Source organism: Hipposideros armiger, unplaced genomic scaffold (assembly GCF_001890085.2).
Source record: "Hipposideros armiger isolate ML-2016 unplaced genomic scaffold, ASM189008v1 scaffold_120, whole genome shotgun sequence".
NCBI classification, from domain to species: domain Eukaryota; kingdom Metazoa; phylum Chordata; class Mammalia; order Chiroptera; family Hipposideridae; genus Hipposideros; species Hipposideros armiger.
Window position 1 is genome coordinate 176,349 of NW_017731470.1, and position 18,965 is coordinate 195,313.

Below are 18,965 nucleotides of genomic sequence, written 5' to 3' on the forward strand. Positions count from 1 at the left end.
AGCTGAGCTGCCAACAGGTGGCAGGATGGCTCAGCTAAAAAAAAAAAAAAAAAAAAAAATTGCCAAAAAGGAGTCAATGCTGACTTTGAAAAGCTTACAGTGTAATGAAGAAGATATATAAGTGTTATAACAGAGAAGCACATAGAATGCCTTACTCTTTGTTGGAGGTGGAGGTGGGAGAATTCCTGTTGCAATTTCTGCCAATAGCATAAAATGGATAAATAAATGTCAAATCTGTATGACATTTAAAGGTAAAAATGTTATGAAATACATTACTGTTTCCCAAGTGTAGGTTGCAGCAAATCCTGCAGTTCTGCACAAACCTTACCAAAAAAAGAAGTTCCTAATAAGACCACAAGAAGCAATGTTTATTATGGAAAGTGACCTTTTCAGGTTTTTTGGTTTTTCTTTTTTTTGCTCTAAATCAGCATAGAGGGGTACAGAAAAAGGTATAACGGGTTATACAAGAGTGATTTTAGAAGGTACACTGGACCAGGTGATTCTTAAGTAGAATTACTTACTTTGTCACCACAGCCGATCTGGCTGCCAATCAGCAGTCAGACTGCACCTCTACGGAAGCCTCTCTCTAGCCCCCAGCATGGAAAACCCCCTCGCCTGGGTTTTCACAGCATCTACTCTATAGCACAGTCATGTAAATAGTATGCTTATATAGAAACTGAACTGAAAGGCAAGAACATCTAATTTATCTATGAAAGCCCTGTATTTAGTAGTGCCTAGCATTTCATAGACACTTAAATATTTGTTGAATGGATGGATGTACAAAAGGAAGTTTTACAAGATAGTATAAAATAGATTAACTCAAGACTTTCTATAACTCAAATTTGTGTGAAGTCAAAAATAAAAAATACCAGAAATGAAATAATAAAATTAAAATTTCTTTTTAAAAACATCAATCTATCTACTCCTTTTATCTCTGCTGAAACATCCTAAAGACACCATCACTTTCTACACAGACCACTGCAAGAATCTTCTACCTTGATCTTCCAGTATATATATTTGTGCCCTCTTTAATCCATTCTCCACCCAGAAAAGTAATCTTTCTAAACTATAAACCAGTTTACTTTATCCTTTTGCTTAAAATTTTATAATGGCTTCCCATTGCTCTTTCAAATTCTATAATGGCTTTCTGTTGCTCTAATGGCTTAGAAGACCTTGTATAATTAAGACCCTGTCTACCCTCACCAATCTCTTCAGGCACCATTTTCCCCTTCAGTCTCTGTCCTCCCATCTCAGTGGCCTTCTTTTGGTTATCTATGGATGGTAGGTCCTCAACTAATGTTTTGTTAAACATCGTTTCATTATATATAACACTGAAGAGATGCCATAGGAACCCGACTCTTGTTTATATCAATTAGCCTATGAAAAAATGGGTTTTGCTATATGTCATTTCGCTTCAAGTTGCAGAACCTATAGACATTAAGTGAGGACTTACTCCAAGGTTCTATATACCTTGCTCCTTACAACATCAGGGACTTTGCACATACTCTGCCCTCTACCTAAACTCTCTTTTCCCCACTGCTAGTATTTAGCTAACATTCAGGTTCAATGTCTCTTCCTGAAATTTCTCTGACCCCACAGGATGTTTTTATCATCCACCGCATACCGTTTCATAGTATCTATAGAAATTGCAACAAATGAAAACTTGTATAATCAATTGTTTTACGTTTGTTTTTCTTGCTAGAAGATGAAGTCCATGAAGTCAAGGAGTTTGTCTTCTTTGTTCACTGACTGGAATAGTGGCTGGTACATACAAAGGGTTTCATAAATATTTGTTATGTTGAATAAATGACAGCAGGGCTGTCTGTGCCTTTTTCAATGCTGTATCCTTAGAGCCAAATAGTGTACCTGGCACAAACTAGGCACTCAATAAATGTTTAAGAATCTAAATAAGCACTGCCTGAGCTTGCATTAATAACTCTCTACCACTGCAATCTACCTTAGGTCGTAACTCCTTCTATGAAACCAAACTGACTTGGGAAAAAGCAACCAATAAGATTTGAAGATTATTTTAAAAGTATTTAAAATGGATAAAAACCATACCCTGAGAAATGCCCAGGCAATTTTCCGAAAGCCACATTTTTGGTTTTGAATTTCCGAGTTATTCCTAATTTCATCCATACTTAAGAAATCAAGAATCTGTAAATAAATAGAAAAAATTACTTCACAGAAGACTAGGCTACTTAAAATCTATTATTTTCCATATATTATGAAAATTTAAAAAAGTATTTATTTACTTAAAAAGTTTTCCTTATAGGAGGAAAAACATTTTTACCTCATTTCACTCATCTTTAAGTTAACATCCTGTTAGTGAGGATCTATTTTTTGATCACTTTATCTTTTATTAATAGATCTACTAAGATTAATTTCAAATCCAAGACAAAATATTAATTACCTCAAATATAGTCTAGGCATCAATACACCAGTCATAGAATTCTTAAAGTTTGATCATGTTTTAATGTATGAGAGCAGACTTTGAAGGAATGTTTGTTTAAAAAACTCAGGGCCTTATCTCTGGGTCTTTCCTTGGATCACCTTCCTGTGGGGATTTTCTCTTTAGATACGTGTTTTCATTAGGCTTCTCAAGAGGTTTTCTTTCACATCTCCATCCTGTCTGGGTGTCACAGCTTGTGGATTTGCAACCAACTTGACACAGAGACCATCTGTATTCTAGGCGCTTGGCAGAGATTACCACTTTGAACTTACTGGTGATTATCAAAAGCTCAGCTGAGACAACAAATCTTTACAGAAGAACGTTTAAAAAATATGGACTCCATTTACCCCTCTTCTTTATTTACTTAAATCTGCCTTCAGATTAATACGTGCTCAGTGAAAAAAACAATATAAGAAATACCTATAACAAAGTACAAACAACTTGTAGTCCAGACCCCACAGATTAACATTAACATCTGGTTTACATGTATCGAAACCGTTTTCTGTGCATGCCTACATATATCTATATTACTACAAATCCAATATGAAATTATTTTCATATACTATGCAGTGGATATTTCTTCGAGTCAATAATATATATATATATATATATATATATATATATATATATAATCATGGTAATGGCTGCCTAGTATTCTTCTGTGTTATAAATAACATAAATTTAATAAAAAAACATAATTTGTTTAACCAAAACTTTTATTGATTAAAGAGAACGATCCCTAAATTTTTTGCTATTATAAACAGGGCTTAAACAAATATCCTTGCACATACATCTTTGTGTATTTGTCATTTTCCCTTAGGAGAAATACCTAAAAGCACAGTAATAGTTTTGAAGACTTCTCGTATTATCAAGTTGACCTCAATAAACCCTTAAAAAGTTGCAATCAGAAAGTCAATAACACATTATGTTAAAACTTAAGAAGCAACCCGAAGTGTTTATAATCCAACGATCTGTCTTTCTTAAATCTCATAATATCACTAAAATGAATATACAAGGTTATATAGTTAACGAATGACAAATTTCTATGACAGAAAAAGTCCCTTGACACATAAATTATATCACTTTAAAAAAAATGACAGCTTTGTATAAATCATACAACATAATTAGATGTGAATGGTAGAATATTCATTTCACAAAGACACATAGATTACCTGAAAGTTAAGGATCATAAAAACAAGTAACTACAAAATCAATCATTGGTTCTGGTCATGCCTTGCTGTTACCATGCTAAAATTTGCCACCTTGCTTAAGCTAGACACGTTCTCTACTTCTCTTTGTTTATGGAGCTCATATAATACAAAGTAGTGGAAAAAAACAAGTGGTATTTTAGGTTTCCAATACAAATTACCTGCGCTTAAAATTGGAGTGACTAGGAAAATCACTTTACACTCTGAACCTTGATTTCCTTTGCAGTAAAAAGTTAGAATAACATGTCAGCTCAAAGGCCATCTATTCCATAAAGCGTTGCCTGCCTGCTCTGACCCTCCACTAACCCTTCACATCTAAGAAGTTCTACTTCATTTGATTATACACTACATTGTTTAGTCAAATAATCTGTGTATGTTCACCTTTGCTTCCCTAAGTATATAAACTCTTAGGGAATCTGATATAGATAAGTGAGTTTACACTTTGAGAAATGGGTTAAGAATGGAGGATCACAGAGAAACAGATTAGATTGGACACTTCAGTTAATAGTCATAGTATTGTTTTAAAGATTAAATAGTACAGAGTAAATCAAATGGCTAACTTCTTGCACTAGTAAATGCTCAACAAATAAATAAATATGCTATTACTTGTATCTCTCTCGTATCTCCATTGCATATTACACACACTAAATCCTAGAGATTAAATTCTCACACTACTTTGTTGTATATTGAAGTACTAAAAATAATAGCTTACATTTGTGCTATGTAGTTGGCCCTCTGTATCTGTGGTTCCACATCCACAGATCCAACTAACCACAGATCACAAATATTACAAAAATATATCCCAGAAAGTTCCAAAAAGCAAAACTTGAATATGCCATGCACTGAGCACTATCCTATGCTGAATCAACATGAATGAAGTGATGTGTAGGCAAACCCTGCTGTAGCTTATATGCGAACATAGGTTATATGCAAATACTGTCATTTTATGTAAGGGACTTGAGATACCAGATTTTGGTATCTGCAGAGGGTGCTGGAACCAATCCTCTTTGATATTGAGGGATGACTGTATTAACTAAAATTTAGTTTAAATTGCTCTATTCAATTCATACCTCGAAGAACAGGATGACTTTAGGGCTCTCCTCAAATTCTCGAAGCAAATAGGAAAAGTTTTCATTAAATATAATTTGTTCTTCCCACTCTGGAAGCCTTGATTTTAACTGTTTAAAATCATATGGCTGAGTCATAATAGGAAGAACATAACCCACGTTGTCTTTTTCAAAGTAGGATGAAACAGGCCGTTCACTATTCAAAAAAAGATATTTCTATTAATACAATCCTTTATAAATTTGAGAATGTGAAAAAAATTTAATTTATGGTATTCAAGGTGAGACAATCAAAAGTCATGAATAGCCATGATATATAAGGAAAATTATTTAATTTTATGAGACTTAAAAGTGGTAGTTCCTTACTATCATTTTGTATTTACATTCCATCAGTTGGTTTCACAAAATTATTTTATTATAGAAATATAAAGTGAGATATGATTATACCTTCAGCATTCAGAGCTGGAATAAAGTAACACCTTCAGAATTTTCAATGAGCTTGTCATAGAATAGTACAGTGCATTTAAGTAAGAAAATGAGCACATCAGGATTGTAAAACCTTCAAGGTGTATCATATCTCTTTTGTATGCCCTAAGACAACTGAATGAGTGAATCACCTTTTTGATAATCTTTTCAGGTTTCCCATCCCTGCCACCTTTCCAAAAAATAATTTTTTGGAATTCTAGTACAGTCATCAATTTTATTGTACTTTTTACTTGGGACTTCAAGCATGCATTAGCTATAGGAGTACTATTAGGAAAGAAATTAAATTCAAGATTTGTTTACCTCTCCTGAGGCCCAGGTAATATTAACTTCAAAACAAAAATATAGGGCTGGCCGGGTGACTCAGACGGTTAAGAGCACGAGCTCTGAGCAACAGGGTTCGATTCCCACAAGGGCCAGTGAGCTGCACCTGAGCTGAGATGCCACTGAGTTGCCAACAGGTGGCAGGATGGCTCAGGTGGTGAGAGCAAGAGCTCCTAACAACGTTTCCGGTTCGACTCCAGCATGGGATGGTGGGCTACGCCCATCCGCAACTAAGATTGAACACAGCACCTTGAGCTGAGCAGCCGTGAGTTGCCAACGGGCAGCCGGGTGGCGGCTAGACTTGGAGCTGAGCTAGCTGCACCCTCCACAACTAAGATTGAAGGACAACAACTTGGCTGTTCCCCTTCCCCAATTCCCCAACACTGTTCCCCTTTCCCAATTCCCCAGAAAAAGTAAAAAAAACAAAAAACAAAAAAAAACCACATTAGACAACTAATGAATTTACAGTGTATCATAAGATGATTTACAATGCAAGTTAAATGCCATAAATTAGTCATTAAGCTTGGTAGAAACTCTCTCAAGTCCGCTCCACTTAAAATGAATTACTGAATTAACAGATACTCTTCATTTCTTCTATAAAATATAATGATCAATATGAATGGTTGATAAGCACCTAGAGTTAGTATCCTGTTCTCCAATACAAATCCATAGCCCTAGTCCCATTGATTTTCAATGTCAGAAAAGAGGAACTTCTACTATAGACAGTTTCAATTTCAAGGATTGGTAGGACAATTTAAAAAAAAATTACCTATTATCTTTCTTGACATATTGACCAGTATTCTGATCAACCACATGAATTTTTACCATCGGGTGAGAAATCATAAAATCTGACTTTAGTCGATCAGTTCGGTGAATGTAAACTCCCAGGACAAGGTCATCATCAAGCAAACATTTGGAATAAACTGGACTATCTCTACTTGTTATTTCATGAACGCCATCATTAGCATCAGTGTCTTCATTATCATCTGAAAGTACAAGCATGAAAGAAAATCAAAATTATAATTGTTTTCATAACAATATATTCAATATATGTTGAATTTTCATATAGCCTAGTCTTTATGATTCATGATTATTTATCTTTGTTAACAAAGAAACTTCAAGGAAAAATAAAGGAAAAAAACAGACAATAGCAGACTACACTGTGAGAGTAAAACACTGCATTTACTAATTTACTAAATAACTAGTGTGAGGAATCTTTCTTATTTTCCCTGACAAGGACCAACAACAAAAAAGAAAAAGAGAGCAGAGATAAAAAGTAATTTTATTTAGTTATTTTCTAAGTCGAAGAGATAAAAAGTAATTTTATCTAGTTATTTTCTAAGTGGAATATATTATTACTCAATTCATTTATAACTGTAATTTCTGCTTCTGGGTAAGATGTAGTAGAATGTAAAAAGTCAATGCTTCTGGTAACAACTTGAAAAGCCAAGTGAATTATAAAAAACTTACTTTTAAAGGCATTAGAGAAAGTACTGAAACAATGTATAACAGATAGACTAACATTACAAAGAGGGAGAACCATTCAGAGGTAAGTCTCTGGGGACATTTGCTGATTCACAGTGTAGGCTGAGGATCAAGATTTGGCCTAGGCAAAAGGTCACTATTGGAAGAAAGTGTAACCAACAAAACTTTTAGCGGTTGCATGGGGCTACTGTGATAAAATTGGAAATCTGAGGGACCTCAAACACATGGCCAATTTTTCTCACAAAACTGAATTCTGAGCCTAAAGCGGGAGTGAAATCTTCCAGTCTTTTGGTACTTGGAAACAATAACCTGTCAGGGGGAGGGGCCTGAAACAAAACAGGCAAAGATAAAGCCCTAGAGAGAGGGCATGGTTAATTTATATCTACAGCCACTTTTCACCTGGGGTCACTTACCAATTCTGGGCGCAGCTAGAGGTTGAGAATCCTGGCATGGCCCCTGGCAGAAGGTCCCTACTGGGGGACAGAGAAGCCAGCAGAGACTTTGGCATTCACGCGGGGCTGGAGTGACAAAATTCGAGACTTGAGGGGCCTCAAACACACGGCTAGTGTCACCCTCGAAACATTTGCCAAATTTTGAAGCTGCATGGGGCAGAAGGCTAAAGGACTAATGAAAACCTCTGAAAAGCAAAACTGAATCTCCCACAGTCTTTTAGGGCTGAGGAGGCAAATATCTGCCAGGCTCTCGATTTCAAACACCTGGAAGGCCACATCCTAGGAACAGGACAAATCAGAGATAGAATTTTACCAAAACTAAAACCCAGCCTTAACCTAGCTCACTGATTGAATCAGTTGCCTAATCTATTGTATCTGCCTAAGAGAAAAGAGAGGAAACACTCTCTAGTTGAAGATAAAATCATCTGGAGACTCTAGGATTCTAGACACAATGTTCAACATACAATAAAAATTTACTAGACATAAAAGAAGCTAGACTTTATGGCCATAACCAAGAGGAAAAACAGAAAACAGAAGCAGACCCATAGTTAATCTAGACTGGATTAGCACACAAGGACTTTTAATAACTGATTAATATGCTCAAGTAAATAAAGGGAAAGATGAACAAAATAATTTTGACAACCAAAGACTTTGTCTACAGAGATTTGAAATCCATGAAAAAAAAAAAAAAGGCATCCTGGGACTGTAAAATACAATGTCTGAAATTAAAAACTCAAGAGTATCTAACAACATACTGGACACAGAGAAAGCCATGTTTATTGAGCCAGAAGAAAGAGCAAAATAAATATTCAAACTGAAGCACAATGAAAATACAATCTAAAACGTGGTGGAAAAAAATGTAAGAAACTGTGGACACACTCAAAAGAAATAATATATGTAAAATTATAAGCTAGAAAAAGAGCACAGAATGGTGAAGAAGCCATATTAAAAGAAATGGCCAAGAATTTGTAATAACTGATATAAAATACTAACCAGTAAGCTCTAAGCAAGATAGATTTTAACAAAACCACATTCAGGCATACCATGATGAAACACTGAAATCAAAGACAAAAAGACAATATAAAGAGCAGCCCCAGGCAAAAAAAAAAAAAAAAAAAAGATGTAATCCCTTCAAAGAGACAGAAATAGGACTGCTGCTGAGAACAGAGATGATGGAAGGCAGAAGGCAATTGTATGATTTCCTTAAAGTACTAAAACAAACCTGCAAATTAAAATTCCATACCAGAAAATAAGCTTTAAAAATGAAGGTAAAGTAAATGCATTTTAACGGAACAAAATCTAAGGGGATTAGCACACCTATACAAAGAGAAAACTAAACAGTTTTCAAGCAGATGAAAAATGGAAATTCATTAAGAAAAAAATTAATTTTGGGGGTGAATAAATATGAATGGCAACTGTACAAAATAATAACTGTAACATCTGTGAAGTTTAAAATATGTATACAACTAAAACACATGATAAGTCAGGAGAGGGATTCATGCAGAAAAACACCTGACAAAATTAAAATGGAGTTAAATTATTCTAATGTTCTACCAGGGCTGGAAAGTGTCTTTTGTTAGGGAATTAATTCGTATTAGACTACAATAAGTCAAGAATAAACTTTATGTCCTCCAGGGTAATGACTAAAAAATTTTAAAAGAATGTATAATTAATAAGTAACTAAGGGAGAAAATAACTGATAATTCAAAAGACGACAAGGAGAAAAAAGAACACAAAACAGGTGGATCATATAGAAAACAGTGAGATGATAAATACACGGACACAGAAAAATTACAAACAATGGGTGTTTTTGTTTCTTTGCATGGGGGGCGGCAACAGTACTTCCCATTTATTGAGGGCCTGCCTGGGAGCTGAGACCCACATGTGTTAAGTTGTGAAGAAAACAGGTGAAGGCAAAAAGGAAAGCAATGCAAAGACACTGTGGCCCAAGCAAAGAGGGTGCAAAGAAGGCACAGGTGGGGAGCCGAGGGGGGTGGAGAGGGGGAGGAATGGAGTACTGGCAAGCCCTGCCTAGACCTGGGGTGCATGAACCAAGTACAGGTTTGAAGGCTACCCCTCCCCCACTAGATTGGCAGCAACTGGGGGTGTACTGTGGGTACTGACAGAGAAACAAGGATGGGGAAAATGTATGTATGTATGTATGTATGTATGTATGTATGTATGTATGTCAGTTAGATCAACTTCACTGTGTTCAGCTCATCATACTGATTTTTTGGGTGTGCTTATTCTACCTATGCAAATTCAAACCACATATGGACTTCAAGGGAAAATGAATTATTGGAGATAAAGAGTATTGTATGACTACTATAGACTGAATGCTGTGTCCCTGCAAAATCCATATGTTGAAATCCTAACCTTCAATGTGATAGTATTAAGAGGTGGGGCTTTTGGGAGGTGATTAGGCCATGAGAGTGGAGCCTCATGAGTGGGATTAGTGCCCCTTATAAAAGAGACCCCACAGAGCTCCGCTGCCCCTTCCACCATGTGAGGTGACAGCGAGAAGACACCCGTCTGAAACAGGAAGCGGGCCCTCACCAGATACCAAATCTGTGGGTGCCTGATCTTGGACTTCCCGCCTCCAGAACTGTGAGAAATAAATATTTATTGTAAGCCATCCAGCTTCTGGTATTTTGTTACAACCGCCTGAACAGACTGAGACCAATGACAAAAGTGTCAATTTGACAGGAAGATATAACAATCCCAAACATACATAATATTCAATAACATAGCTTCAAAAAAGAAATAAAACTAACAGAAATAAAAGAAAACAAGGAAACCCAGTATCATAGTGAGGATTTTAATAGCTGTCTGTCTCAGTAGCTGACAGAGTAAGCAAGCCAAAAAAATTCAGTAAGATGAGCTAAACACAATAAATGTAATCTAACTTCCATACATAGGACACTGCACACAATGACATCAGAATTCACATCTTTTCAAGTGCACATGGAATATTTACCAAATTGACCATAAGCTGGTCATAAAAAAAGCCTCAATATTCAAAACATTGAAATTCACAGTATGTTCTCTGACAACGACGGCAGATAGAAACCAAAATAAAAAGCTAACTAAAAAATCAACTCCTGCCTGAGACTAATATACTTCTAAATAAGGCATGATCAAAGAAGAAATTAAAATGTAATTCAGAACATATTTTTATTGAATGATAATGAAGATATGGCATTCAAAATTTGTGGGATGCACCTAAAGTAGTACTTAGACGGAAATTTAAAGTCTTTAATGCATTTAAAGACTAAAATCTTATAAAACCATCTATAGAACTAAAAATAAACAGATCAAACCCAAAGAAAGTAGAAAGAAGGAAATAATATCGATAGAATAAATAACTAAAATAATACACAATACATAAGATTAAAGCTAAAAAAAGTTTAGTCCTTTGAAAAGATTCATAAATTGAAACCCCTACAATGATCAAGAACTGAAAAAAAACAATGTACCAATATCAAGGGGCACCCTTTCAGATGTATAGACATATAAAATTTGAAAATTTGGATTACATGGACAAATTCCTCAAAAAATAGTCTATCAAAGATGACAAAACAAACAAAATAAGAAGAGTCTAATATTTACTAAAAACCTAAATCTGATTTAAAATTCTTCCTGCAAATAAAATCTCAGCCTCAAAGGCTTCATTTATAAGTTCTTCCAAACATTTAAGGAAGAAATAACAGCAATTTATACAATACTTCCAGGAAAATGAAGAGGTGCAACATTTCTGACCTATTTTTGAGAACACCAAAACCTTGATATCAAAAAGTCTGGGGCCGGGCCAGCCGAGTGGTGCGATGGTTAAGAACTGGATTGGGATGCCAGAGGGCCCCGGTTCGGATCCCACATATGAGGGCCAGTGACACTGCCCTCTACAGCTAAGATGCTGAACAACAGCTCAACCAGGAGCTGGGCTGCCGTGTGTCACCAGCGCCGGCATAGGCTGCAGCCCCTGTGGCAGTGGGTTGCCATGGACTACCGTGTGTAGCCAGCAGCCAGCGTGAGCGACCAGCAGCCGCAGTGAGCGGCCGTCCAGAAGCCGGCGACTGATCTGCCTCACCCGGGAAGAGCACAATGATGGTGCCAACTTGGGCCAGTGAAGCAACGTCCTCCACAACTAGACTGAAGAACAAAAAGGACAGCAACTTGTCTGTTCCCCTCCCCCCAATTCCCCAGCACTGTTTTCCCATCCCCCCAATTCCCCAATAAAAATCTTAAAACAAAACAAAACAAAACAAAACAAAAACTCTGGGGCCTGCTGAGTGGCTCAGTTGGTTAAGAGCTCACTCAAGAGTGTGAGCTCTGAAAAAAAGGGTCACCGGTTTGATTCACGGCCCGAGCTGAGCTGCCACTGAGCTGCCAACAGGTGACAAGATGGCTCAGCTAAAAAAAAATTAAAAATAAAAAAAAACTCTGGGTATTTCAAGAAAGCTCAAGTATAAACCAACTCTCACATGACCACAGAGATAAAAATCCTACACAAAGTATCAGCAAATCCAATCCAATACCAGGTTAAGCAAAGAGACAGATAATATATCACAATAAAGTGGGTCTCCCACCTTGCCAAGAACACAAAGATGGCTTAATTTTCAAATAAAAATGAAACACATTAACAGAAAAAAGGGTAAAAATTTATATAAGCATATTCATAGATGCAGAAAAAATACCTGATAAAATTCAATATTTATTCATGATAAAAAAACTACCATTAACAGATGATAGGATTTTGTTATGTAGAAAATTCTAAACAATCTACAGATAAATTCTTAGTATAATAAATGAATTTAGAAGAAACTGTCAACAATTTTTAAATCAATTACTTCTACACACATATACCAGCAACACATAAATAGAAAACATTTTTTTAAATGCCATTTACAATAACATTGAGAGACATCAAACATCTAGAAATAAATCTAAAGAGAGGCTGCTGAAATTAACAATATTACCAAGATAAAATGAAGATGTAAATAAGTGGAGGTGCACACCAAATTCATGGATGGCAAGCATCAATACCCTGCAAAGATATCAAGTCTATTTAGAGAGTTAAATTAGGATTCTCTTTAGGTTCACTCAATCTGGATCAAAATCATGGATGCGTGGGGGGAGGGAAGGAGAAGAGAGAATTTAGAAGCTGCTTCTCAAATTCATATGGAAAAGCAAAGGGTAAAGAATAGCCCAGGCACTGCTGAAGAATAAAAAGTTGGAGTACTTACACAACTAAATAGCAAGATCTATTATAAACCTATAGTAATTGAGACATGGTGGTGTTGGTGTAAACAGTTTAATGTAACAGAACAGACCACAGAAACTGATCCAATTACATTCTCATGTTATGATAAAAGTGGCACTGCAATAGAGGGAAAAGGATGCTCTCTGTAGTAAATGGTACTAGGTCAATTACAAATTCACATGGGAAAAAAATGGGTCTTGACTACTACCTATCACTACAGACAAAAATCAGTTCCAGATGAACTGCAGAGCTAACTGTGAAAAAGTAAAAAAAAAACTTTTAGAAAACAATATATACAAAACATCTTCAGGACTTGGGAGGTTGCTTAAGTCACAGAAAGCACTTACCATTAAAGAGGGAAAAAAAGGATAAATTGAGCTATATAAAATTTAAAAATTCTATTTTTCAAATGACACTAGTAAAAGTAAAATCATAAAACTCAGAGTGGAAGGATATTTGCAATATATTGGGTTGTCAGAAAAGTCATGACGTATTTTTTGTTTTTCGTTGCAAAAATGCGTCATGACTTTTCCAACAACCCAATATATGTGTGTATATGTATTTATACCTGAGAAAAGACTGATATCTAGATATATCAAATAGCCTCAAAAATTAATCAGAAAAAGAGAAACAACTCCATTTCTTAAAAAAATACATATGAACAAATTTACAAATGAAGATATTCAAGTAGTTAATAAACATGAAAAAGATGCTCACTTCACTAGCTATCATGGAAATCAAATTAAAGTCAAAATAAAATATACATGCCTAAGAAGGACTAAAAAATACTGACAATACAAATGTTACAGAAGATGTAGAGCAACGAAAAGTCTCAAATACTGCTAGTATCAATTGGTCAACCAATTCTGGAAAACCAGAAGTGAAGAATACACATAATCTATGACATAGTAACTTTACTCCTAAGAATATGCCCAACAAAAATGTATACATATGCTTGGTAAAAGACGTGGCTACACTATTCATTACAGCTTTATTTGTAATCACCTAAAACCAAAAATAACTCAAATGTCCATTAATACAATAGGTAAATTAACTGTGATATATTTATATAGTGGACGTCTACACAGTACAAAAACAGAACTGATAATGAATATGCTCAACTGCATGCAACAAGAGTATAAATCGCACAAAAATAATTTTGAGTGAAAAAAGTCAGAAACAAAAGAGCATAATATTTATGATTCTACTTATATTAAAGTAGAAAAGCAGGCAAAAATAAACTGTGTTAGATGTCAAGACAGTGTTTACTCCTGAAAGGCAATGAAATGGAAGGGGACTTGAGGGGGCTTCTGGGTGCTAAGGACATTCTGCTTCTTGATTTGGATGATGATTTTATGAGCATGTTCAGTCTGTGAAAATTCACTATGTAATATAATATGTACGTTTTTCTATGTGTATATTATACTTCAAAAAAAGTTTTTTTAAAGTTTAATTACAGCAACCACAAAACATTAATTTTATAATAAAATGAATAAGTAATCAAAATTCTAAAATTCCCTATATTAGTCCCATTTTTGGCCAATTAACTGGAAATTGAAAAGGAAAAAGAAAGGATGTAAGCAGCATGAAAATGACAATAATAATAAGAAAAATAAGAGAAAAGACATGAGTAAAGAGGAGGACTGAAAGCAAGAGGGGAAAAGGAAAAGTGGGAAGGAAGACATAAGCTGAATTAGGCCGAGAAACTGGGGAGACGCCATGTTTGACAGAGGCATGCAACCCAAACATCTGAAATGTTTCCTGGCTGTTGACCATTTATGGCTTTCAATAACTAGGAGTCTAAATTCTTTAGGGGCTCTAAACTCAATGGTATAAAAAAGAAATCTTCTATACTACAATAACAACTACAAAGTTAATGTTATTCCAGAGCTAAATTACATTAAGTCAGGAATTAGATATGACTCAAAGTAATACTAATTTATCAAGAAACTCAGCCACAAATAAATGAATGTTTTAATCTAGATGAGTCCAAAAACAAGTAACAAATGTTCTATACTGGATTTTCTTTCAATTATATCCTTTGGGACTGGATTTCTTTTCCTTCAGTTTTAAGGACTCCAAGTCCTAGAATCAAGTTATATTTATCAAGGAACACATTTTTTCATTTAATATGGATAACAAACCTGCTTTAGGCTTCTTCTTCTTTTCTTTTGGTTTGGATTTTGTGTCATCTTGCATGCTGTCTTCTATGTTTTGTTTCACTGAGGTTATTTCATCATTTTGATGAGAATCTGAAGTAACTGTTCCAACTGTACTTTCCTCCTTTTGTTTACCTTCAATTGTGACATCAGAGATGGGCAATGTACTGTAAATATAATCCAAGTGAATGTCATTATAAATATATTATATTATTATTATATTATTATTATTATTATTACTACTATTATTTATGGTGCAGCAAAATGAACAGTGAATAGAGGCAAGGATAATCCTACAATCGATATTATTTCCAGCTCGGCGATACATGCTTTCTTTTGCACTAAAATGGTTAGCTGTCAAACTAGGTATTGTGGATATTACTTCATAGTTGGTGATGGGTTATACTCGTATAGCACATGAGCCCAATTAAACTGAGCTCTAAACTCCAAGTAAAAATTAAACTGTATTTGTGCAATGGATCTGTTTTTACATGGGATTGATCAAAACATCCTCACCTTGCTGCTACGTAAATGATTAATGAACAAATTTCTAAATTACTTTATTTAAAAGCAAAAATTGTTTTCTAAGTTCTGTTTTCAAAGAAACTTCAGAAATTCAACGTTTGATTATTAGGTAAAAATTGTGTTTTCCAGTGTCTGCTGTGCCACTAGAAACATAGTGACATTTTCAGAAGGCTATTTTTAAAATTAAAATCTGTGTCACATGAATTAATAAATGGTAAGGGGTAGCATCCCAGGAGCATAATGAGTTGTAATGAGAAACCAATCTATTAATGCTTGTTTACTTTTTTTTTAATTTATCAAGTAAAAAATCTGCATCTAAATAATCAAAAATTGACCTCCAATATATAGTTATATTTCAAAAAAAGGTTGAGAAATAAAAAGATCAGAGAAATATTTCAAATTAGTCATTCTTGAAGCCGTGCTATTCTACCACATCAGCAAATATCATTATTTAAAGAGATGTGCATGTCACTGTCATATAAGCCATGGTTTTATTTGAAATTAATGAGCTTACCAGTTCATATCAGATATGATAGCTATGAGCAGAGAATTTATAATATACCGTGGCAAACAGCCCCTAAGATGGCCCCCAATAATCCCTGCTTCCTAATATTCATAGCTTTATGTAATCCCCTTCCCTGGATTGAGGGCTGGATCTAGTAACCCACTTCTTATAGACAGACTGTGACAAAAGTAATGGATGCCACTAATAAGATTAGGTTCCAAAAAGACTATGACATCTCCCCCCCACAGTCCTCACTCTGGGGAAGCAACTAGCCACTGTTGTGAATGGCCCACATGCAGAGGTCCATATGGTTAGGAACCGATGTCCCTGGCCAGAAGCCAGTCAAGACCTGAGGCCTGCTAAGAACCACATTAAGCAAGCTTAGAGTGGACCTCCCAAGCCTTCCAACAGCAATGTCACTTGGCAGGTCCTCTCCCAGCTAAGTCTTGAGATGACTGCAGCCACATCTGACACCCTAACTGTGGCCTGTGAGAGACCCTGAGTCAGAGGCACCTGGCTAAGCCACACCCAGATTCCTGATCCACAACAATGATGAGACAATAAAGGTTTGTTCTTTTAAGCTGCTAAATTCTGGAGTAATATTTTTTATGCAGCAACAGATTAATAAATATACTAATATGAGGTATGATATATGTGTATCTCATAAACAGAAAACACTAGAATACCAAATTGCTAAGTGATTATCTTTGGATGATTAGATTGCTTTTATCTTTGTGTTTATATGTTCTACAATAAGCAAACGTTATTGGTATAATAAGGGAAAAATGCTATATTCACATATCCAAACAGGCATTTATAACTCAAAAAGGAGGGGAGTAATTAGGCTTCTATTATTTAAAAAGCCGATGTTAAGCGAATAGTTAAGGGCAGACTGGAGAAAGACAGCCAAGGCTTTGACTCAGTTTCTTACTGGTTCGGATATAAACCCTTTCGTTTCTTCATCTACAAAAAATAACATTACCATTCGTCACAGGGTTGTTATAAAGAATAAAAAGTTTATTTTTGTAAAGCATTTAGCACATACTAAGGTGCTCCGCAAAGGTCAGCTGTTATTGTTGTACTGGCAACGTGTCTAAATGAAAGTCTTAAGAATTTTCTTTGTGAAGCTACAGATATCACTCAAAAGGTGAAAACAACAGAATATTTTCTAAGAGAACATCTTATATTTATCAATGTAAAGTACCTTGTTTCAATGTTAGACAGGATTGGAACTTTCTTTTTTTCCTTTTTTCTTTTTTCAATGTTCAATTTGTCATCATGCAAAGAAGTATCTGAGGGAAGGTAAGACAGCTGCTCTTTGAGTTTCTTTCGTATTTTCTTCTTAATCTCCTTTGCCATTTCTTCAGCTACCTGGGAGTGGTATACTTGCTTCAATACTTCTTCCTCATCTAAATTATTATTTTCTTTTTCTTCATTTACCTTCTCATTTTTCTGATGAGTAACACCTGGCTGTGACTTCTCCACCTTCTTCTCAGGTATTTCCAGTTCCATTTCTTGGCACACTGCTTTTTTAACCTTCCTATTTTCTTTTTCTTGGTTGTCTTCCTCTACACTAGTATCACCATCTTGATTTTCAGCTGTTGACTGTGGATTGCTTGGTTTGTTTTTAGCGAGTGGCATGCTCTTCTCTGGGTTATTAGTGTTAGCAGCAATTACTTCACTTTTAATTTCCTCTATTTTCTGAAGATTGCTTTTAACAGGGTCACGCTAGGGAAAGAAGACAATAACAAAGTTTCAGCTAAGCACAGTTTGGTTATGTAAAATCAAAGCACAATGATTAGTGTTCAACAATGTGTAATGCTGGAAAGATGACTTCATTTTTTACTTGAACACAGTTGACATTCTAGAGCATCTGATAAACACTCTCCTAGTTTATCTCCCAGCATTAGATTAGTAATCTCTGAGAGTAACTTCAGATAAAATGAGTTAAGTTACATGTGAAAAAGTACTTAATGACTTATAATAAGTTAATTAATTGCTCAAATCTCTAATGCTATTTTCCTCTTTGGCAGAATGATCTATACTCTAATTAAGAGACATTTGAGAAATGGTAAAAGAGTCACTGAGCTAAAGCACTTCAGGTTCCCCAATAGAAAACACACAAGGTCATTTATTCTGCTTCATAATTACATTCTAAAACCAACCGTCTATAGCTCTAGGATCACCCTGCAATTATTCCAAATGTATCTCTGAAAATACTGCTAAGTATTAAATATTATCAAGTTAAATCAAATGATAGACTAAGCATACGCCTGTACCTCTTTCACCAATTAAAATTTAAAATGAGATATTTTAATAGAAAAAAAGGCTAGAACTTAAAAAGGAATGTTACTAGCAATAAAATATTTTGAGAAATTCCACAATGATAAAAAGTAAACAGGATTAGATCCATTAAGAAACTACCAGAACTGACCACCGCACTGTATTTCTGAAGCTGATGTTGAATAATATTGCATGTCAACTATAATTATATGTACATATAGTCACAGGACATGGAGTAGAGAGTGGGAATGGAGTCAATGAAATTGTAATAGATAAGCATGATATCGGGGTGGGGAGGGCAACAGATGGGGAGAGGGGGGTTGTTACTTTGTGAGGGTGAAAAGGGTAACTATTGCATTGTTCTGTACACCTGAAACTAACAATAAAAAAATTTTTTAAAAAACCCAAAAACTACCAGAGAAAACCATAGCCCATAGGAAAAGACTTCTCCAGAGAGAAGTGTGCTCCTGGAGAAGCCGTAAGCTCAGGGTTAAGAAATACAAAGAGAAGGAGGGGATAAGCCTGAGGATGACCAATTGATGAGCTGGTAGGGACAGCTCTGTCCACCACCTCCATCTGTGTTAGATGGTGACTTTCACTCAGAGCACAAAACAGCTGAGTATAGACAGATACAACACCATGCTTCAGGTAGGTACAATCCTCACCAACAGCAGAAGCAGACTATGTGGAACACAGCCGATAGGTAGGAGAGAGGGATTCTCAAACAGAAAGATGACTAGACAACTGAAAACTAACAAATACTGA

General features: G+C 35.3%; 1 protein-coding gene across 1 annotated transcript in view; it reads right to left on the minus strand.

The window, feature by feature from the left end:
* AHI1 (Abelson helper integration site 1) overlaps positions 1 to 18,965 on the minus strand; it is a 195,937-nt gene that overhangs the window by 162,300 nt on the left and 14,672 nt on the right. The window contains exons 4-9 of the mRNA XM_019648087.1: positions 17,122 to 17,645; positions 14,873 to 15,054; positions 7,430 to 7,534; positions 6,301 to 6,517; positions 4,731 to 4,923; positions 2,062 to 2,157 (exon numbers count right to left, since the gene is read on the minus strand). Coding sequence (XP_019503632.1) covers positions 2,062 to 2,157; positions 4,731 to 4,923; positions 6,301 to 6,517; positions 7,430 to 7,534; positions 14,873 to 15,054; positions 17,122 to 17,645 — 1,317 coding nt within the window. The remainder of the gene's footprint in view (positions 1 to 2,061; positions 2,158 to 4,730; positions 4,924 to 6,300; positions 6,518 to 7,429; positions 7,535 to 14,872; positions 15,055 to 17,121; positions 17,646 to 18,965) is intronic.